This window comes from Pipistrellus hanaki, assembly GCF_964339955.1.
Source record: "Pipistrellus hanaki genome assembly, chromosome: 3".
Classification (NCBI taxonomy): Eukaryota; Metazoa; Chordata; class Mammalia; order Chiroptera; family Vespertilionidae; genus Pipistrellus; species Pipistrellus hanaki.
The window spans coordinates 142825647-142845037 of record NC_140505.1 but is presented as its reverse complement, the minus strand read 5'-3'; the positions used below and the strand labels follow the sequence as shown (position 1 = coordinate 142845037).

General features: G+C 43.9%; 1 protein-coding gene across 2 annotated transcripts in view; it reads right to left on the bottom strand.

The window, feature by feature from the left end:
- TFCP2 (transcription factor CP2) overlaps positions 1-11444 on the bottom strand; it is a 42948-nt gene extending 31504 nt beyond the window's left edge. Inside the window, exon 1 of one of the 2 annotated variants that reach the window (XM_084877457.1) lies at positions 10677-11444. In XM_084877457.1, coding sequence (XP_084733583.1) covers positions 10677-10798 — 122 coding nt within the window. In that variant the 5' untranslated portion in view covers positions 10799-11444. The remainder of the gene's footprint in view (positions 1-10676) is intronic. The other variant, XM_084877458.1, reaches the window with a different exon arrangement.
- Between the last annotated feature and the right edge of the window lie 7947 nt (positions 11445-19391).

Genomic DNA, 19391 nt, shown 5'->3' with positions numbered 1-19391 from the left:
TAAAATTAATTAATTAAATTTAAAAATAAAAAGGACCTATATGTTTTGAGCATGTTAAGGTCTTAAAAGCTGTGTTGGGATATACCTAGGGATCCTCTAAATTATTAGAAAATACTAAGAGGTATATAGTATTCTCTAATATACAGGAAATACACTAGTTCACCGCTATTATAGTCCAAAGTATATGTCATAGCATCTGCTACAGAAGGCAGCAACCAATTGATAACTACAAAAGTCGGTATATGGGCTAGGCCAACTGGCTTCTGATCCTGTTTATATCTTTAAAATTTCATTTCTACTTTTGTGTATTTGCCATGACAAAACAAGGCACAGATAAGACCTGGGCATGCTAAACCTTGTATATGCCAAATCCAAAAGACTTATCAGTATAGTATTTTCTAACAGATGATTCCTAAAAATCATACTTTTAAAATTTTAAAAAAATTCTCACCCAAGGATATGTTTAGTGGGGGTGGGGGGGAAGGGAGGAGAGGAGGGAAGGCGGGAGGGAGAGTGAGAGAGAGAAAGAATGAATGTATTATCGACTTGGGCACCTATTGAACACACCCTAACTGGGGATTGAACCCCCACCCTAGGTTTGTGCCCTGACTGGGAATTGAACCCACAATGTTTGGTGTACAAGAGAACATTCCAATCAACTGAGCCACCCGGTGGCCAAGGCTAAAAATTATATTAATTGAAGCCAAGACAGAAAAAGGTTTTCAATTCTTAGGAAGTTTATATCTTATCTATTTGGGCAAAGTGATTCTAAAGAACTATGATCTCAGAATACACTCTTCTAAAATGATGTATGAAGCAGCTCGTAGTAAGTGGAATAGAAGTTGCCTGAGGTATTTATTGTACATGTGAGAGAGCCATCTTGATTGTCCAACATAAAGCAAATCTGCACCATCAATCCAGGGATTCATGAGAAGTCAAATTATTGTTTCAAGCCACTGCATCTTAGGGGTGGTTTGTTAAGTAGTAAGATAGAGCAGTGGTCAGCAAACTCATTAGTCAACGGAGCGGCAAACTGCGGCTCGCGAGCCGCATGTGGCTCGAGAGCCACGGTTTGCCGACGACTGAATACAGGAACAGGCCCCCGTTCCAATGTTTCTATAGAATTCTTTACGACAAAACTCAATAGTAGTGGTGAATATGTAAAGGAAGATATTAAATCGCTCACTCACACACACAGGAAACACAAAAGGGTACATTCCAAAAGCCACTGTATAGCACTTAAGAAAAAATAAACAACAAAGCACAGAACCGCTTTACTTACACGTGGCTCTCCAATGTCTCCTATCTCAACAATTCAGTTCTCGACCACAGAAAACTGCCTCAGTTGTCAAACAAAACTTTGGTCTGGACCTACCAATCCTTTCGTGCTGATGCCTATATGAAGAGTCACGAGCCTCTCGGATGACAGACAAAGGAGAGAATGCTGGAGTATGAGTCAGTTTGCTGCTAAATCTGGTGTTAACGGCGCAGGAGACTGTGCGGTGAATATTTGAAAACTATCACCATGACAAAGAAGTAACAAACCTTGCAATAAACTTGTTCAGTGACAGTGTAAGTGTTTTCCTTCAGGCAACTGTTAGAACACAGGCAAAAACAAACAGCATTGGACAGTTTTTTAGTGAGGCAGAGGCCCAGGGAGCCTGAAGCAAGTTCCAGTGGAGCAGAGAGGCAAAGAGACCGAATCCAGAACAGCTGCCTGATGGTTTTTACGGAAGGGTCTCCCCAACAATGATATCCCTCCATCGCTCCTCTCGATGTTCACTCATCAGTAGCTCTCAACATGAAAGGTAAGTTCTAGCTGAAACCGGTTTGGCTCAGTGGATAGAGTGTCCGCCTGCGGACTGAAGGGTCCCGGGTTCGATTCTGGTCAAGGGCATGTACCTTGGTTGAGGGCACATCCCCAATAGGGGGTGGGCAAGAGGCGGCTGATTGATGATTCTCTCTCATTGATGTTTCTAACTCTCTCTTCCTCTCTGTAAAAAATCAATAAAATATATTTTTTTTAAAAAAGGTAAGTTCTAGGATGTATGTAAATTTTTATTTCTTACTGTACATTTCATTTCCTTTTTGTTAAATTTTCACTTTTATTTTATGTCCTTTCGTTTTTAAAGTGTTTATTTATTCAATAGTACGTTAGACATGTGCTGTAGTATACAAAGAAGGTTAAAACAGGTCGTCATTTGGGGGTCTGGAACAGATTAATTAAATTTACATAATTTCTAATGGGAGGGAAAATGATTCCATTTTCAAGCAAATCGCTTCTCGAACAGCCTTCCAGGATGAATTCAGTTTGAGAACCGAGGCTCAGCAGTAAACTGACTCATACTCGTGCGTTCTCTCCTTTGTCGCCCACGAGACTCCTGACTCCTTGTATCAGGGTCCAGAACAGAGATTCTGTTGACCACCAAGACATTTCTCCGTGACAACTTGGGTCGAGAATTGAATTGTTTGAGATGGGAGACATTTGAGAACCAAGGTCTGACTCTACTGTTCCTGGAACTATTTTCCAGGTCTCAATATGGTCTTAATATTCTTTAAGTACTTTAAGTAGGTGCTTTTAGGTTTAAACCATTCTATTTCTTCAGCAGTTTAAGAGAGACCAGAAGCTTTTCCCAAAAATATGAAGCTAATTTGTTTTCCCTCCAAGTTTTTGAACCTCCCTCATTTCTACCCTGCTGAACTATTTGTCACTAATTTACTTCTATAAGCAATGCGTTTTTAATTTTTATTTTAGGTGAGAAAGTCACGAAAAACTTCTCATTTCAAATGTCTACAAGTCTTACTTATTTTTGAAGTGGAAAAGAATCTGACCAATGTCAGATAACTTCAAGAGAATTTTTAAGATATTAAATGTTTAATCAGAGACTTCTGAATCACCAAGTCCTACTCAGGGGATTTGCCAGATATAGGCCTGCTTTCCCAGTTTTTTCCTGCATTACAGGATTAGCTCTAACCAGCCCACAAACCTCATTAAAACGCTGCTAATTGAAAACATCACCTGTGGCATCATTAGTACCAGGCTTTTTTATTAAATTTCTGAAATTACTGACTCTTCACGTTAATAGCAAGGTGATGAATGGCAACCTGCAACAATAGTCATGGGTAATATGTTCTGGAAATCTGACAATTTTGATATAGAAAGTAGAACTCCCCCTTTCAGTATTCAAAGCTTCTTTTCAGGTCCAAAATGACCACCTTTGGGGTTCTTCTGCCTTGCCCATTCCATCCCCATCACCACACCAAGCTTCAAAGCCACACAATCCCCCAGTCCCCAGTTCTTCCCAATAGTAAAAGATAAGCACAGGTATTTGTTGGTTTGTTTTCTTTTGTGTGTGTGTGTGTGTGTGTGTAACTTTAACTGGAGAAATCCTCTAAGTACCAGAACACTAGTCCTATGTAACGGTAAGAGGCTTTACTGTCCCTCTCCCTTTAAGCTCCCTTTAAGTGTAGGGCTTTACAAATTCTCTTCCTCCTCCTCCTCCAGACCAGACCTTCGATGAAGGCCCTTTCTTCTAAAATGGCCAACATGTTCCAAGGTGCCCTTGTCTAGATCTGATGATGCAATCACAGCAGGTCTTTTATTTGCTCCCTTTCCTCTTCTTTTAGAGAATTAGTTACATCTCTAAGAATATGCAAAGCAGAAGATAGCCAGTCCACTGAGCTCCAACCCTTCTTAGGAATGATAACTACTTTTCATCATTATCCTCCCATCTGCAGCCAAAGTAACCGCTAAACTGTAAATCTAAAATATCATTGGCTCTGTTTACATCAAGCATGTCAAACTCACGGCCCACCTGAATATTTTTGTGGCTCAGCCAATGTAACCGTATGTAAGAAACGTTTTAATATAAATTTTGTAATTTAATTTTTACAATATCCTGTTATACATAACTAGAGGCCCGGTGCATGGATTTGTGCACACTGAAAGGAAATTAATTAGAATGTGGCCAGTGGAGCAGGACTGGGCGAGACAGGCCGGACACACCCTGGAGCCATCCTCCTGTGGTCGCTGCCAGGCCGGCTGCACCTGGGGCGGCGCCAATGCTTAAAAGGCGTCTGCAGAGTGAATGGGGTTCCTCTGGCAGGTGGGGTCCCTCGGCCAGGCCTGTGGAGATCGGGCCAAAACTGGAAGTCCAACATCCCCCGAGGGGTCCTAGAGTGCAAGAGGGCACTCTGCACAGTTGCTGTCGCTCAGCAGCACCTGGTTGGCTGATCAGCTGGTCACTTAGCTTTTTATTTATTTATTTATTTTTTAAAATATATTTTATTGATTTTTTACAGAGAGGAGAGAGGGATAGAGAGCTAGAAACATCGATGAGAGAGAAACATCGACCAGCTGCCTCTTGCACACCCCCTACCGGGGATGTGCCCGCAACCAATGTACATGCCCTTGACTGGAATCGAACCTGGGACCTTTCAGTCTGCAGACCGACGCTCTATCCACTGAGCCAAACAGGTTCGGCTCACTTAGCTTTTTATATATATAGATTATTAGTAACGAACTACAACGTTCACTAATGACTGATTACTATAATCGTGTTGCATTCATTTCCCTACGTGCCTTACGAGCAGGCACACCATTTCTCTCCACTAATACTAACAGCAAATATTTTAGCAGCTGACTGCCATGTCATTAGTCTTGCACTGACTTGTTTGGTGCGCACAACAGGAAATATTTCGTTTCTGGAGAACAAGAAAAATAGGTTTATTTGCATTATGCTTATTAATTTGTGCAGTCATTCAGTGTGTGGTAAGTTACTAGGAATGTTCAAGAAAAAATATTAATTTTTATTAAAATGTTCAATTTTATGTTAATGATTACTCATTTATTTCAGCCCTTTATATTCTGCATTATTTCTATGAAAATTGAAGCTTTTGGTTTTTTTAGCCCAAATAAACTTGTTTCCATGTTACGTAGCCTTTGAGTTTGACATGCTTGGTTTACATGCTTCTGTAGCTTCTCAGTGAAATCATGACAGTTCTCATAAGGGCTCCCAAGGCTCTTCCAAACTGGACTTGCTTACCTGTACAGTCTCATCTCATTACCTTTCCCTTGCTAAACTGAAGTTCCTTTTCCTTGCTGTCCTCTACTCCAATTCCTCTCAACTATTACCCCAGAAGAGTAATAACAAATGCAAAGGCCCTGAGGTGGGTATGTGCACAGCATCTGAGGAGCTGTAAGAAAGCCAGATGTGGTTGGGGCAGAGCAAGACAGGAGAACAGAAGTTATGGGCAAGATGTCCAGCGAGGCACTTCATGTGTATTAATCAGAACTGAGGCTTTTATTTAAAGGGTGATGCAAAATCATTGGAGAGTTTTCAGGAGAAAAATAACATGTTCAGTGGTTGAGCATCAACCTATGAACCAGGAGGTCACCAAGTAACAACAGTAAATTCTAGGGAGGGAGTAGAATCTCATTTCCAATGTTACCACATTACAATACTCAAAATCCACAGTTCTCAACAACAAAAAATATGACACATATAAAGACACAGGAAAGTACGGTCCATTCACAGAGGAGAAAAAGAAATTGACAGAAACCATCCCTGAGCAAGCCCAGATACTAGATTTACTATTCAAAGACTTTAAATTAACTGTCTTTCTTCCCTCCCCAAACTATAGAAGAGAGTTTATTTAGAAAGTCACAGAGGTAGAAGTTAGCCATAGAAGAAATGGGCTCAGGAAACAAGTTACAGAGGCAAAAGAAGGGTCTTTGGAGCTCGGAAGAAAGAGAAAGGCAAGGGGGGAAGAGGGTGGGGAAAGGAGCAGGCACACTCCTTAGAGAACCACTAAATTAGCTGTCTTAAACATGCTCAGAGAACTGAAGGAAACCATGGACAAATAACTAAAGGAAATCAGAAGAGCAATGTATGATTAAGTAAAGAATGGCAATAAAAAGATAGAAAGTATTAAATAGAACTGGGCAAAAGTTCTGGATAAAAAAAAGTACATTAGTTGGATTTAAAAATTCATCAACAATATTGAAAAACAAAGTAGGGGGACTCAAACTTCCAAATTTCAGAACTTGTTTCAAAGGTACAGTAATCAAAACTGTGTGGTACTAGCAAAAAAACAGACATTTCAACCAACAGAATAGAACTAAGAGTTCACAAACAAATCTTTATATCTATGGCCACTTGATTTCCACAAGGGTGCCAAGAAAATTCAATGGGGAAAGAAATGAACAAATGGTGGATAGGACAACTGGATATCCACATGCAAACAAATGAAGTTGGATCCCTACCTCACTCCATATATGAAAATTTACCTAAATATAAGACTCTCGGAAGAAACCACTGGGTAAAACTTCATCACTTTTGATTTGGTGATAGGTTCTTTTTAAAAAAATATATAATTTATTGAATTTTACAGAGAGGAAGGGAGAGGGATAGAGAGCTAGAAACACCAATGAGAGAGAAACATCGACCAGATGCCTCCTGCACACCCCTCACCGGAGATGTGCCCACAACCAATGTACATGCCCTTGACCGGAATCGAACCTGGGACCCTTCAGTCCGCAGACCGACGCTCTATCCACTGAACCAAACCGGTTTCAGCATGGCAATAGATTCTTAAAGTTGAAATCAAAAGCATGAATAACAAAAGAAAGCATAGGTAAACTGGACTTCTTCAAAATTAAACACTTTTGTAAATCAATAGTTTATAGTATTGTATTGGTATTAAGTTCCTGATTTTATGTAAGAGAATTTGTAAAAAGACAACCTACATAACGGGAGAAAATATCTGCAAACCATTTATCTGATAATGACCTAGTTCCTAGAATATATATAAAAAAAAAAACTCTTACAACTCAGCAACAAAAAGAAGACAATCCAATTTAAACCTGTGCAAGGAACTTGAATAGACACTTCTCCAAAGATATACAAATGATCAACAAGCACATAAAATGATGTTCAACAACATGCCCATTAAGGAAATGCAAAACAAAACCACAATGAGATACTACTTCACACTCACTATGATAGCTTTAATTTTTAAAAAAAAGAAAGAAACGGTGAGGATGTAGAGAAACAGAAACCCTTGAATAGTGGGAATAGTTCAGATGATGCTGTGTAAACAGCTTGGAAGCACTTTCCCTCTCGGGAGCACACCCACACCTTTTTTTTTTATGTAAGAGAATTTGTGCATGGGCAGGGCCCCTGGCTGCTAGCCGGGGCCTTCCTTAATTCCACACTGCCCCCTGGTGGCCAGTGCGTGTCATAGTGAGTAATTGAACTCCCTGTCGGTTGAACTCCCGAGGGGACACTTTGCATAAGAGGTTACGCGGTTTTTGTGACTGGCTTCTTTCAGCATGTTTTCAGAAACTCTCCTTTACTTTAAAGTCTGTGCCATGTATTTTTTTTTTTTAAAGGGGAAAGGTCTTTTTTTTTTTTTTTAATATATTTTATTGATTTTTTTACAGAGAGGAGGAGAGAGGGATAGAGAGCTAGAAACATCAATGAGAGAGAAACATTGACCAGCTGCCTCTTGCACACCCCCTACTGGGGATATGCCCGCAACCAATGTTCATGCCCTTGACTGGAATCGAACCCGGGACCTTTCAGTCCGCAGACCGACGCTCAACCACTGAGCCAAACCGGTTTCGGCTGTGCCATGTATTAAATGTAAGAAAAAAAGTAAGGAGACTATTAAAGGATACTTATGAAAAGAATATTTCTGAATAGAATGGCAGATAAAAAATAAGAGAGAAGACTCCAACTAAAATGAATCTTCATAAAATATAAATCAATAAATTTGAAGCAAAATCATTAAAGTAAACAAACTAGTATAAAACAAATATATAAGGGAAAGAATTTTACAGTGCAAATTGCTTGTCAAAGAGAACATTTTCCCTAATGAAGGTGTAGGAAAAGCAATCACAAGGTCTAATTAAAAGGAGAAACAGGAAGAGCAAAAAGCCATGACCTCTGTCCATAAAAACTCCTCTGGTCAGTGTTTCTTGAAATGTGGTCCCTGAACTACTCACATCAAAATCATCTATGAACTTGTTTTGTCCCAGACAATCACCAAAGTGGGACTTTGGAAACCATTTTTGATAAGTACTCCAGATGATTCCCATGAATACCCAAGTTTGAGAACTAATATCTAAGTAACACAAATTAATGCAAATGGTATTTAATGTATGCAAGAACAAAGAAAATAGTGACAAGAGCAAAATGCATGAAAAAAAGCGAAGAAAATAAATAAATAAAAATGTAGTACATTATAAAAATAAAATGATGGTTGAAAACTCCTGTAAATTTGATATTGAAAAAATTCTAAATGTGTAAATATGCAGGCCATTCTTACTAATACCTGTGAAGACCACTCACAGTGATAGAAAACACTTATCAATGTAAGGTCATGTAGCAGAGGGAGTCCATAGTGGATTTGCAAATGTTTGTTAACAATGTTAACTATTTTTATAACAAATACAGTTATGTTTAATTATCTCCATCTTCAACTCAACCTAGACAAGAACCGAACTTTTGCTGTGGTAATCTTTAAATGGACAACAGCATAATATTTGACAACAGGCAAGCTGAGGGTCCAGACGTTTACTTTCAGACCAATTTAATCACTATTTTTAAGGCCAGACTTATGTAAACAAGGACAGGCAAAACTAGAGTTAAATTTCTCATGACAGCCCTAGCCTGTTTGGCTCAGTGGATAGAGCATTGGCCTGCATACTGAAGGGTCCCAGGTTCGGTTCTGGTCAAGGGCACATGCCAGGGTTGTGGGTTCAAACCCCAGTAGGGGGCATGCAGAAGGCAGCCGATCAATGATACTCTCTCATTGATGTTTCTCTCTCTCTCTCTCTCTCTCTCTCTCTCTCTCTCTCTCTCTCTCATTGATGTTTCTCTCTCTCTCTCTCTCTCTCTCTCTCTCTCTCTCTCTTTCTCTCTTTCTCTCTCTCCCTTTTCCTTCCTCTCTGAAATCAATAAAAATATTTTTAAAATTTCTCAAGACTAAGAGCATTGCATGATAGAACTCAAATTTCCTTGAAAGTCACAAATATATGTATACACAGATAGCTTTTATTGTTCTAACTAAGCAAAAATTCCTGAAGGTGAAGTATTTACTAAATTCTAACTCCTAATTTTACTTTAGTGAGGAAAGTCCAATTTGGTTTCATAGGGATAAAGAAAGGAAGTTTGCCGGGACCGGTTTGGCTCAATGGATAGAGCGTCGGCTTGGGGACTGAAGGGTCCTGGGTTCGATTCCGGTCAAGGGCATGTACCTTGGTTGAGGGCAGATCCCCAGTAGGGGGTGTGCAAGAGGCAGCTGATTGATGACTCTCTCTCATCGATGTTTCTAACTCTCTCTCTCCCTTCCTCGCTGTACAAAATCTATCTCTCTCCCTTCCTCGCTGTACAAAATCTATCTCTCTCCCTTCCTCGCTGTACAAAATCAATAAAATATATTTAAAAAAAAAAAAAGGAAGTTTACATTATGTAACTCTCAAAGGATCTCACTATCAGAATGCAAAATTTATCCACCTTTCCCATAAAAAGCATCTTTTCTCTATAACCTCCTAAACCCAATTAAGGTGTTAAATTCTAAAGTCCCTTTGAGGGAAGGGGGTTGGAGGGCTGGGTGGAAAAGGTGAAGGAATTAAGCAAAAAAGCACACAACAACAAAAAATGCCCTTTTAGACAGACAACAGTATGGTGATTCCCAGAGGGAAAGGGAGAGGGGTGTGTGTGTGTGTGTGTGTGTGTGTGTGTGTGTAAATGGGGGATAAATGGTGACAGGAGACTTGACTTGGGGTGGTAAACATACAATATACAGATGACGTATTAAAGAATTGTACACCTGAAACCTATATAATTTTATTAACCAAGGTCACCGAAATAAATTCAATAAAAACAAAGTCTCTTTTGGCTTACTTATTTAGATTAAGCCTTATAATACATTTGGAAATCCAATTACATTCTATCTAACCCTAAGATGCAGATGTTTCAACATTTCCAGACATGATTCTTGCAAATCTTAAACATGAAACAAACCATACTGGGAGAATGAAGTAGGTAAATGCAAGCAAATGAATTACATGGGAAAGTAATGTTGCTTCAAAAGGGTACTTTATTATCAACATTTGGTTTGATACATTAAAGTCTAAAAGCATCTAAGAGTCCTCTTTAACACTTTTTCATTTCACAACTATGTTTCAAAAGTCCCTGGAATTAAGCAAAGCATTAAAAGCAGGCTAAGATACAGATGTGTGGACTTCTTCACCAAGGTCTCATATTTTCTTCCAACAGTCAAGCAATATTCATCATTAAGACCCAGTTTCCAACACCCGAACTCCCTGGACATTCCTTACATGCTCAATACACACATACACACACACACCACCACCACCACCACCACCACCCTCCCAAGTCTCCCACACTGGCACAACATCCTCTCAACATTTATCTGGTTGCTATGCTTCCTTCTCCTACTGATCCTGCAGACTTGACCCTGCCCACAATCTCTGGTTCCATTTCTCCCACCATACTCAAACTCAAAGCAACAAAAGACACCCTTTTCCCTAACTGCAGACAAGTTCTTTAACTCTGCCCCCCCACACACACACACACACCCCAGCTCTGCTCTCTATCCTGCCTTTGTTTTTCAGAAGGTGCGGGGTCTGGGGCAATCTCACTCACCTCATGCTATAGGCACCAGCACCCAGCTCCTGGCCGATCCCGGACAGGCTAGCATCAAAGTCCTGCACCAGCCCGGATTCGATCACTTCGTCGGCTAGCGGCAGCTTCAGAGCCCAAGCCATCCTGGCTCCTCCCTGGCCCCAGCAGACACTGTTGCTTCCACAAAGGTGAGCAGTGTGTGTGGTTCTATCCAATGGGGGCGAGGACTGTAGGAAACTCCAAACCAAGATTTCCCACGCAGTACCCACCGGCTACCCTTGAGCCCGACCCGCACGGATTCTCCCCTGCCCTCGGCTCCTTGTTCTGGGGCGCCCTCAGGCCCTTCTGTTCTTTATTCCAGACTGCCCAGAGGCAGCCCTGAACTCTCACCCTCCTCCTCTCGGGGCTCTCCCTTTGGCGCGTGGGGGTCACTGGCTGCTTCCTCCACAGACCAGCAGCAGCGCCCCGCCGCCCCGCCGGCGCTCCCAGGTCGCTGTCGCACCTTTCCCCCCCGCCCCCTACTGCTTAGGAACCCCCTCCCTCCCGGGACCCGCGCTCCCTGGACCCTCCAAGGCCTCGCTTCCGGTCAGCCCCAAGATCACTTCCGGTCAACCCCGCAGCGCTCGGGACCAAATCCAGGTTTCCGCCCCGCCGACTCCCCGACCTCTGCGGCCACCCCGCGGCAGCGAAACGGGGAGAGGGAGAGCGCGGCGCGGGTTCCGAGCCCAGACTCGCCAGACTGCCCCACCGCCCGCCGCCCCGCCGCCAGCCAATCATCTCGGCGCCCTCTTCCTCCGCCCAGCCGGGGGACATGACGTCACTCGGTCGCTCACCAATGAAAAGGAGACTGCGCTGGGCTCGGCAGTGCTGATAGGCCAGCTCCCCCTGGCTTCCCGCCCCGAGAGTGGGCGGGGCTACCTGGAAGGGGCGGGGACGGGCGTGCGTCAGGTGTCTGGGTTTCGGCGTGCCTCCTCCCTACGGCTACCTGCGCGCCCGGACCGCTAGGTTCCCCACCCCGCTCCGTAGGGCGTGGGTGGGGCCATCGTCCTGGTCCTGCCGAGTCCTCCCTGACGCCCGGAGAGCTGGACCATTTCCCAGGCTCTACCTGCGTGCGCTCCTTGGCTCCCGGAATACCCTCTCTCCTGAAACTCACCTTTCTGGAGGTCAAGACTCTGCTTCAAGCCCACTTCCCTGGATGGTCGTCCTCCTCTCGTCGACCTTTCCCCGGCCCTCTCTTGTTTCCCTGTCCCCAGCTTTAATGAAGGTTAAAATTCACCTGGATTCGTGCTGTACAACTTTTCCTGCACAAAGTTAACACCCAACCACCCCCACATCCCCACTGCCCTCTGGCCCTAGGCTAGATCCCGTTTCCAGTAACTAGATAACTGAGCCATATCTAGAAATCTCATGGAGCCCTGTCCTCTGGGAAATATTTAGGGAAAGACAGACCTGTACTTCTCGGAAATGGTTGAGCCTGTGTTTAAATTCTGAACCCACATTAAGACTTCACACAGGTTTTCTTTACCTTAATTCTAATTCTAAACTACACTGAGGTGCAATGAAAGGCGACTCCTAAACCTTTGCTCATCCAAATTGGAATGCAGCCATCAGCCTTGAGATTGTTAACGTAAAACAAACAAATAAGCATTGAATTTTTGTGAGTTTGAGCCAAACTGTCGACATATGCGGGGAAGCAGAACCTCGATGAATTGATATAGTATCAAAGGAAAGGGACATGGGTGAATTACGTGAATTTCATTGGTGATAGTTTAAGGAGGCGGGATAAAGCAAAACAGTGGGAAACCCCTGGGATTGGATAAAGTAAAATGATGGACACATACTTAGGTGGGCTCAGGAACAATTAACATGATAATGAAGGAATTTGAGGCACAGTCCTGGCGTCCACCACTGCTGGTTGTGCCCCCAGGGGGCTCCAGAAAAAGGGAAGTTACAAGTTACCCAGACATTTCAAGGGTATGTTATCTTAGAGCCAAAAAGGCAAATGGGCTAAGGAAAGATCTAATTTGATCTTTGTCAAGAAAAATATCAGCCTAGGACATGACTGCCCACTATAACCTGTTTGTAGTTAAATATTTAATTTTTAGGCCATCTTTTATGGTAACTTTAGGTCTCTGAGTTTGCAAGGCTGCCACGCACGCCTCCGCTGAGCTTGTCAGGTTAGCATGTGGCTCCTTTCGTCCACAAGATTGACGTCCTTGAGCCCAGTTCCCCCGTGAAGGGAGAAGAGCCTTGGAATTCTGTGAGTGGGAGGAGTGGACTTTTTCCTTCCTCGGGCCCCCCCACCCCCCAACTAAGAGGGAAATCCGAGTGCCATGGCTGGAAACCAGGATTCCAGGGGCAACCCTGGCAGCTCTGCCTCCAACAGGAGATCCCCAGTGTCCCCCTGGAAATCCAGCAACACCTATCAATAAACTAAGTTTCCCCCCACAAATTCATCCCACCACAAAAACCGTGGCTCCTGTTAGAATAAATAGGACTGATTAACCAGAGCACCTGTGGCACAGAGCTCCAAAACCCTTATTCTAGAATCAGACCATTGGGTAAAGTTAAGGCTCACTGGGAAGAGTTCTTTTGCCTAGACTGGATCCTGAAACTAGACTGTTCAGATGGAACAAAACAGGGTTTACCCTGGTGTGTAGAAGTCTGTGGAAATCCTATAAAAGAGATGAGGATAGAGAGCAATCTCCAGGTGCCACCCTGTATAAGGTAAGGAAGGTTAAGCACACAGGCTTTAGAAATAGCACATTGTGTTCAAGACATGGTTCTGCTGCTCACAAACAAAGCAACCTTGAGTATGTTACACCCAGACTTCGTGATCCCCAAGGACCACCAGGGAGCTGAGTCCGATGCAATTGTAGAAAGTCTGAATTCCATGCCAGCATGGGCTCTGTCCCACTCACGCCTACAGCATGGCAGAAGAGAGGCCAAACTTGGACAGGTCAGAGGGTTTTATAGGGGTGGTGATGTCACTGCTTTGGCTGATCCTGATTGGTTGGGCGAGGGCCAGTTATAAAATGGAGGATTGCTCCGCCCTGCTCCGCCCTGCCCCACAGTGCATAATGGAGTCAGGAGTTAGCCTCTCCCCACCCTGCCCTCTCAAGTAGTTTCTCATTTCTCCTGTGCCTCAATTTCTTACCTGTAAAATGGGTATAATAGTTATTACTTTATAAAATTCAGTGAGAATTAACTGAAATAATGCACGTTATATGCTTAGAAGAGTGACTAGTGCATAGTCAGTGCCCGGTGAAGGCTAGCTATTATTATGATTGACAAAAAGGAGACCTATCTGCCTATCTCATAAGACAAGTCCATTTCCTCAGAGGCCTGAGGCTCACGCTCTTTGGATCAGCAACCCAGGCTTCCCTTCTTACTCATTAACTGAAGTCAGTCACTGTTTCTGGGTCCCTGGCATTTTCTTCCAGGCGTGAGAAGAAACCAATTATCCAGGCAGGCTTTTTTGAGGGACTGACCATCTGGCGTCAACTTTTTTTTTTTTTTTTTTTTTAATGTTTTTATTGATTTCAGAGAGGAAGGGAGAGGGAGAGAGAGAGAGATAGAAACATGAATGATGTGAGAGAATCATTGATCGGCTGCCTCCAGCACGCCCCCTACTGGGGATCGAGCCCAGAACCCGGCCTGTGCCCTGACCAGAATCTAACCGTGATCTCCTGGTTCATAGGTCGACGCTCAACCATTGAGCAACACACGCAGGGCTAGTTATAACTCTTTATATCTTCTTACATCCCACACAGTCAGCCTGTGAGGCTTACTCTGTCTTCCTTGAAAGACCCTGCAGCTGAGAGAAGAGGAAATCAAAACATTTCATACCCATGAAGCTTCAAGCAACCTCAGATTCCCTTCAATTCTCATCTCTAGTCCAGAAATCAGTCCCCATCTTCTCTAGTTCTTAAAAGGTCAGTTCCTCCTTCACAGCTATCCACAGCACATAGGACATCTGTGATACTGTGATTTACAAGAAATATATATATATTAAAAAGAAAACTGCAGGTCCCAAATGGCATTATTAGTGCTAAAAGCCCATGATGCCAAACCTAGATTTAATACCTGATCTAATTGCAGTTTTAACCTCTCCCAGAAATGTAATCTTAATTAACCTTAATCAGGCTGAAATTTTCTGATCAAGAACCAAATAAATATGACTAATTAACCAGTAAGTAGAAAGAAGTAGCATGACAATCTACATGACAAAAACCCTTCCGCTTCCCTACCCCTAAAGAAAAGATGTTCTGGCCCCAGCTGGTTTGGCTTAGTGGGTAGAGCACAGGCCTGCTGACTGAAGGTTCCCGATTCTATTCTAGTTAGGGCACATGCTTGGGTTCCGGGTTTGATCTCCAGTAGGGGGCATGCAGGGGGCAGCCAATCAATGATTGATGTTTCTATCTCCCTCTCCCTCTCTGAAATCAATTAAATTTATATATATTTAAATATATATACATATTTAAATATATACATATCTAAATATATACATATTTAAATACATATACATATACATACACATATATATACATATACATATACATATACATACATATATATATATGTTTTGTTTTGTTTTTTTAGAGGCCCACTGCATTAAATTTGTGCACAGAGGAGGGCATGTCCCGCAGCCCAGCCTGCATCCTCTCCAATCTGGGACCCCTCGAGAGATGTCTGACTGCCCATTTAGACCCAATCCCACTAGGATCGGGCCTAAATGGGCAGTAGGATATTGCTCTCACAATCCAGGATTACTGGCTCCCAACTGCTCCTGCCTGCCTTCCTGATTGCCCCTAACTGCTTCTGCCTGCCAGCCTGATCACCTCCTAACCACTCTGCTGCCAGCCTGATTGATGCCTAACTGTTCCCCTGCCAGCCTGTTTGCCCTCAACTGCTCTCCCCTGCAGGTCTGGGTCCTGCCCAACTGCCCTCCCCTGCTTGCCTGATCGCCCACAACTGCCCTCCCTTGTAGGCCAGGTCCCTTTCAACTTCCCTCTTCTGCTGGCCATCTTGTGGTGGCCATCTTGTGTCCACATGAGGGAAGGATCTTTGACCACATGGGGGCAGCCATCTTGTGTTTTGGAATGATGGTCAATCTGCATATTACTCTTTTATTAGATAGGATAGAGACCTGGTGCATGGATGGGGACCAGCTGGTTTGCCCTGAAGGGTGTCCCAGATCAGGGTGTAGGTTCCCTTGGGGTGTGGGGTGGCCTGGGCAAGGGGCCTGTGGTGGTTTGCAGGCAGGCCATCCCCCCTGGCAACCCAAGCAGAGGCCCTGGTATCTGGGATATATTTACCTTCTACAATTGAAACTTTGTAGCCTAAAGCAGAGCCAAGCCTCCTGCTTGCTCCTTGGCTGCAGCCATTTCTGTTTGGATTTATTTACCTTCTATGATTGAAACTTTGTAGCCTTGAGTGGAGGCCTAGGCCGGCAAGGGAAACCCAAGCCTCCCTCTGCTCTCTCTGGCTATAGCCATCATGGTTGGGTTTATTTGCATACTCGCTCTGATTGGCTGGTGGGCACGGCTTGTGGGTGTAGCAGAGGTATGGTCAATTTGCCTATTACTCTTTTATTATATAGGATAGATGTTCTGGCCCCCAAATAACCATCTTTTCTTTCCCTGATAAATCTATCTTCCTATAAAATCCCTCTTTTTTGTATAACCCCTGGGATGTTGCTCAATTGTGAATCACCTAATAAAGCCAATTAAATCTTCGAATTTACTTGTTTGAAAGGTGTTTTTTGTTTTATGTTGTTTTTGTTAATCCTCACCTGAGGATATTTTCCCCATTGATTTTCAGAGAGAGTGAAAGGGAGGGAGAGAGTAGGGGGAGGAGAGGAGAGAGAGAGAGAGAGAGAGAGAGAGAGAGAGAGAGAGAGAGAGGGAGAGAGAGGGAGAGATTGGGGCCTGGGATGGAACCTGCAACCCAGGTAGGTGCCCTTGATCAAGGATCAAATCTGAGACCCTTTGTTGTGTGGGTTGACACTCTAATGATTGAGCCACACCAGCCAGGGTGAAGTTTTGTTGTGTGGTTTGTTTGTTTTTTAACATATCTGTGGTAGGCAGTTAGACAGAATATATGCCATTAATGATGGGCCAGGTACAGAAGGTCACTAGAACAGAAAGCTCCAGGTGTCTAGTAATGGGCAAACTGGGAAAACAAGGCCCTCACCCAGAGGGTAACCTCTTCTCCCCCAGCATATAGATGGTCATGCGGTTTAGCCCCCTGACCTTCCCTCTCACTGCCCATGCAGTTTGTGCCCTCCCTGTCCTTTCCTCCCTGGCATGCTGCTAGTCATGGGTTAGACCCCCACCCCTTAGAGGAGGGCAGTGAGGTTCCAGGACAGTGAGGTTCTGACTGACCCACATCACATATATCTACGCCTTAGTTGTGTTTCAGCTCCAGGCCCAGAAAAAAAGCAGGGGAAAAAAAAAAAAAAAAAAAGACCAGAGACACCATGGTTGACATTAGGACCAGCTGCACTGACTAATGAGCTCCTCCCTGGCACCAACCCATCAGTAGAGACCACGACCCTGAAAGGACACACCTAGAAAGCTGATGAATATTCTCTTGGGATCCTTCCCTGAGACCTCCAGTTAAATAACCTCAAGAGTGAGGACCCAGCCCGCCAGTGTGGCTCAGTAGTTGAGCATCAGCCTATGAAGCAGGAGGTCACGGTTCTATTCCCAGTCAGAGCACATGCCCCAGTTGCAGGCTCGATTCCCAGTAGGGGGCATGCAGAAGGCAGCTGATTAATGATTCTCTCTCATCATTGATGTTTCTATCTCTCCCTCTCCCTTTCGTTCAATAAAAATATTTAATCAATAAAGTCAAGAAATCAGCCGAAACCAGTTTGGCTCAGTGGATGGAGCGTCGGCCTGTGGACTGAAAGGTCCCGGGTTCGATTCCGGTCAAGGGCATGTTCCTTGGTTGTGGGCAAATCCCCAGTAGGGAGTGTGCAGAGGCAGCTGATCAATGATTCTCTCTCATCGATGTTTCTAACTCTCCATCCCTCTCTCTTCCTCTCTGTAAAAAAATTAATAAAATATATATATATTTAAAAATCAAGAAATCAATAAAAACATTAAAAAAACAAAACAAAAAACAAACGACAGGCCCCAGTGCAGCTCAGTGCAGTTCTCTGTGGAGCGTACCCCTGCCTTTCCCATCCTCCTTCCCCCTCCCCTGGGACATTTTCCTTGTCTCTGAAGCTCCAAGCCACCCACCCCTCCTCCACCCCCCCTTTTTTTTTTGCCTCTGTAACTTGTTTCCTGAACTGACTTCTTCTACCTCTGTGACTTTCTAAATAAACTTGCTCTTACAGTTTGAGTCTTGGTTCTGAATTCTTCCTTAGCCAGAATTCAAGTGCTGAGGTTGCTGAACGAAGGTTCGGTCTGATTCCACTGGCCTAACACCTCGTGCCATTACTGCTGCCAACATACATGTTTGGCCCATTGAATGACCACAATACATTTCTCATGTATGCTTGGTCTTTGTCCGCAGCTCCTGGTTCACAGTTCCCGAAGACCTTGGACTTGCTAAGCTTAAGAGCATCGGGAGCATCTTTTGTGATACCGTTCGGCCTCTGGTCCTCAGTTCTTGAAAACCTTCCAAGCCATAAGGTGAAATGGGTCTTGATTTCATCACCGGCCCCTTTCCCCCACAACTGCCACCAGTAGGCTCGTGTTAAGGAAGGTGACTTTTGGAAGGAATCCAAGGCTGGGGGCTGGTTGCGAGGAGAACCAATTGAGAATAAAGGGTTGGAACTTTTAATTTCACCCCCGTACATCAGGGGAGGGGATTGGTACCTGAAGGGGAGGGTGGTCTTGTGGAACTGAGACATTTATCTGTGGGATCTAATGCTATCTCCAGGTAGACAGCAGAATTGAATTGAATTCTTGGATTCCCTGCTGGTGTCTGAGACTTGCATGTTGGTGTGGGAATCCTACACACACACACACACACACACACACACACACACACAAATACACACTTGGGAATTGGGTCCAGAAACCCAAAGGCCATCCTAGATAGACCTGGGAATAGAAACTACAGTTTCTTTACAAACCCACCGCTTTAAAACCTTCCTGGCCAGCTGCCAGAAACCACACTTGACAGGTCTGAGCCAGCGATATCAGCTTTCACGGACTATTCTGATGGCATCTGCCTCTCTGCAGTCAGGGTCCGTTGCTACTCAGATTCCATTCATTCCCACATACCACATCTAAACCCTGGGTAGCTAAGCAGAATTATTTCTCCCTGCTTTCTCCCAGTAGCCTGGGGTCAGGGTCTCAGCTCTTACTATTTCCTTGAAGGAGAGAAGAGGAGACACATTCAGTCATCTGTCTGAAATTTGCCAAGCACCTACTGTGCGCCCCTGGCCCGGGCACTGAGGAGTCACAGACTAGTCTGGGGTTCTAAGTTCCAGGAGGGCAGCTAATATTAGGGTTGTGAGATCTGTGCAGAGGTAAGTGCTGGCTTCTATTTTTATTTTCATTTTTATATTTTGCCCCATTATTTTACAGCTCCTCTGATCCTTAAGCCTTACATCAGAATCTTAGACGTCTCTTGTCCCTTGGGTAGAGGTGGGGTGATGGAGCACGATCTAGAACCCAGCCTAGTGCCCGGCTCAGAAATTCTGGTTGGTTCAGAATCAAAGGTGATGCCTTGGTTTTTACCAAGTTAGATTACGTAGCCCAGACCTTGTCCATA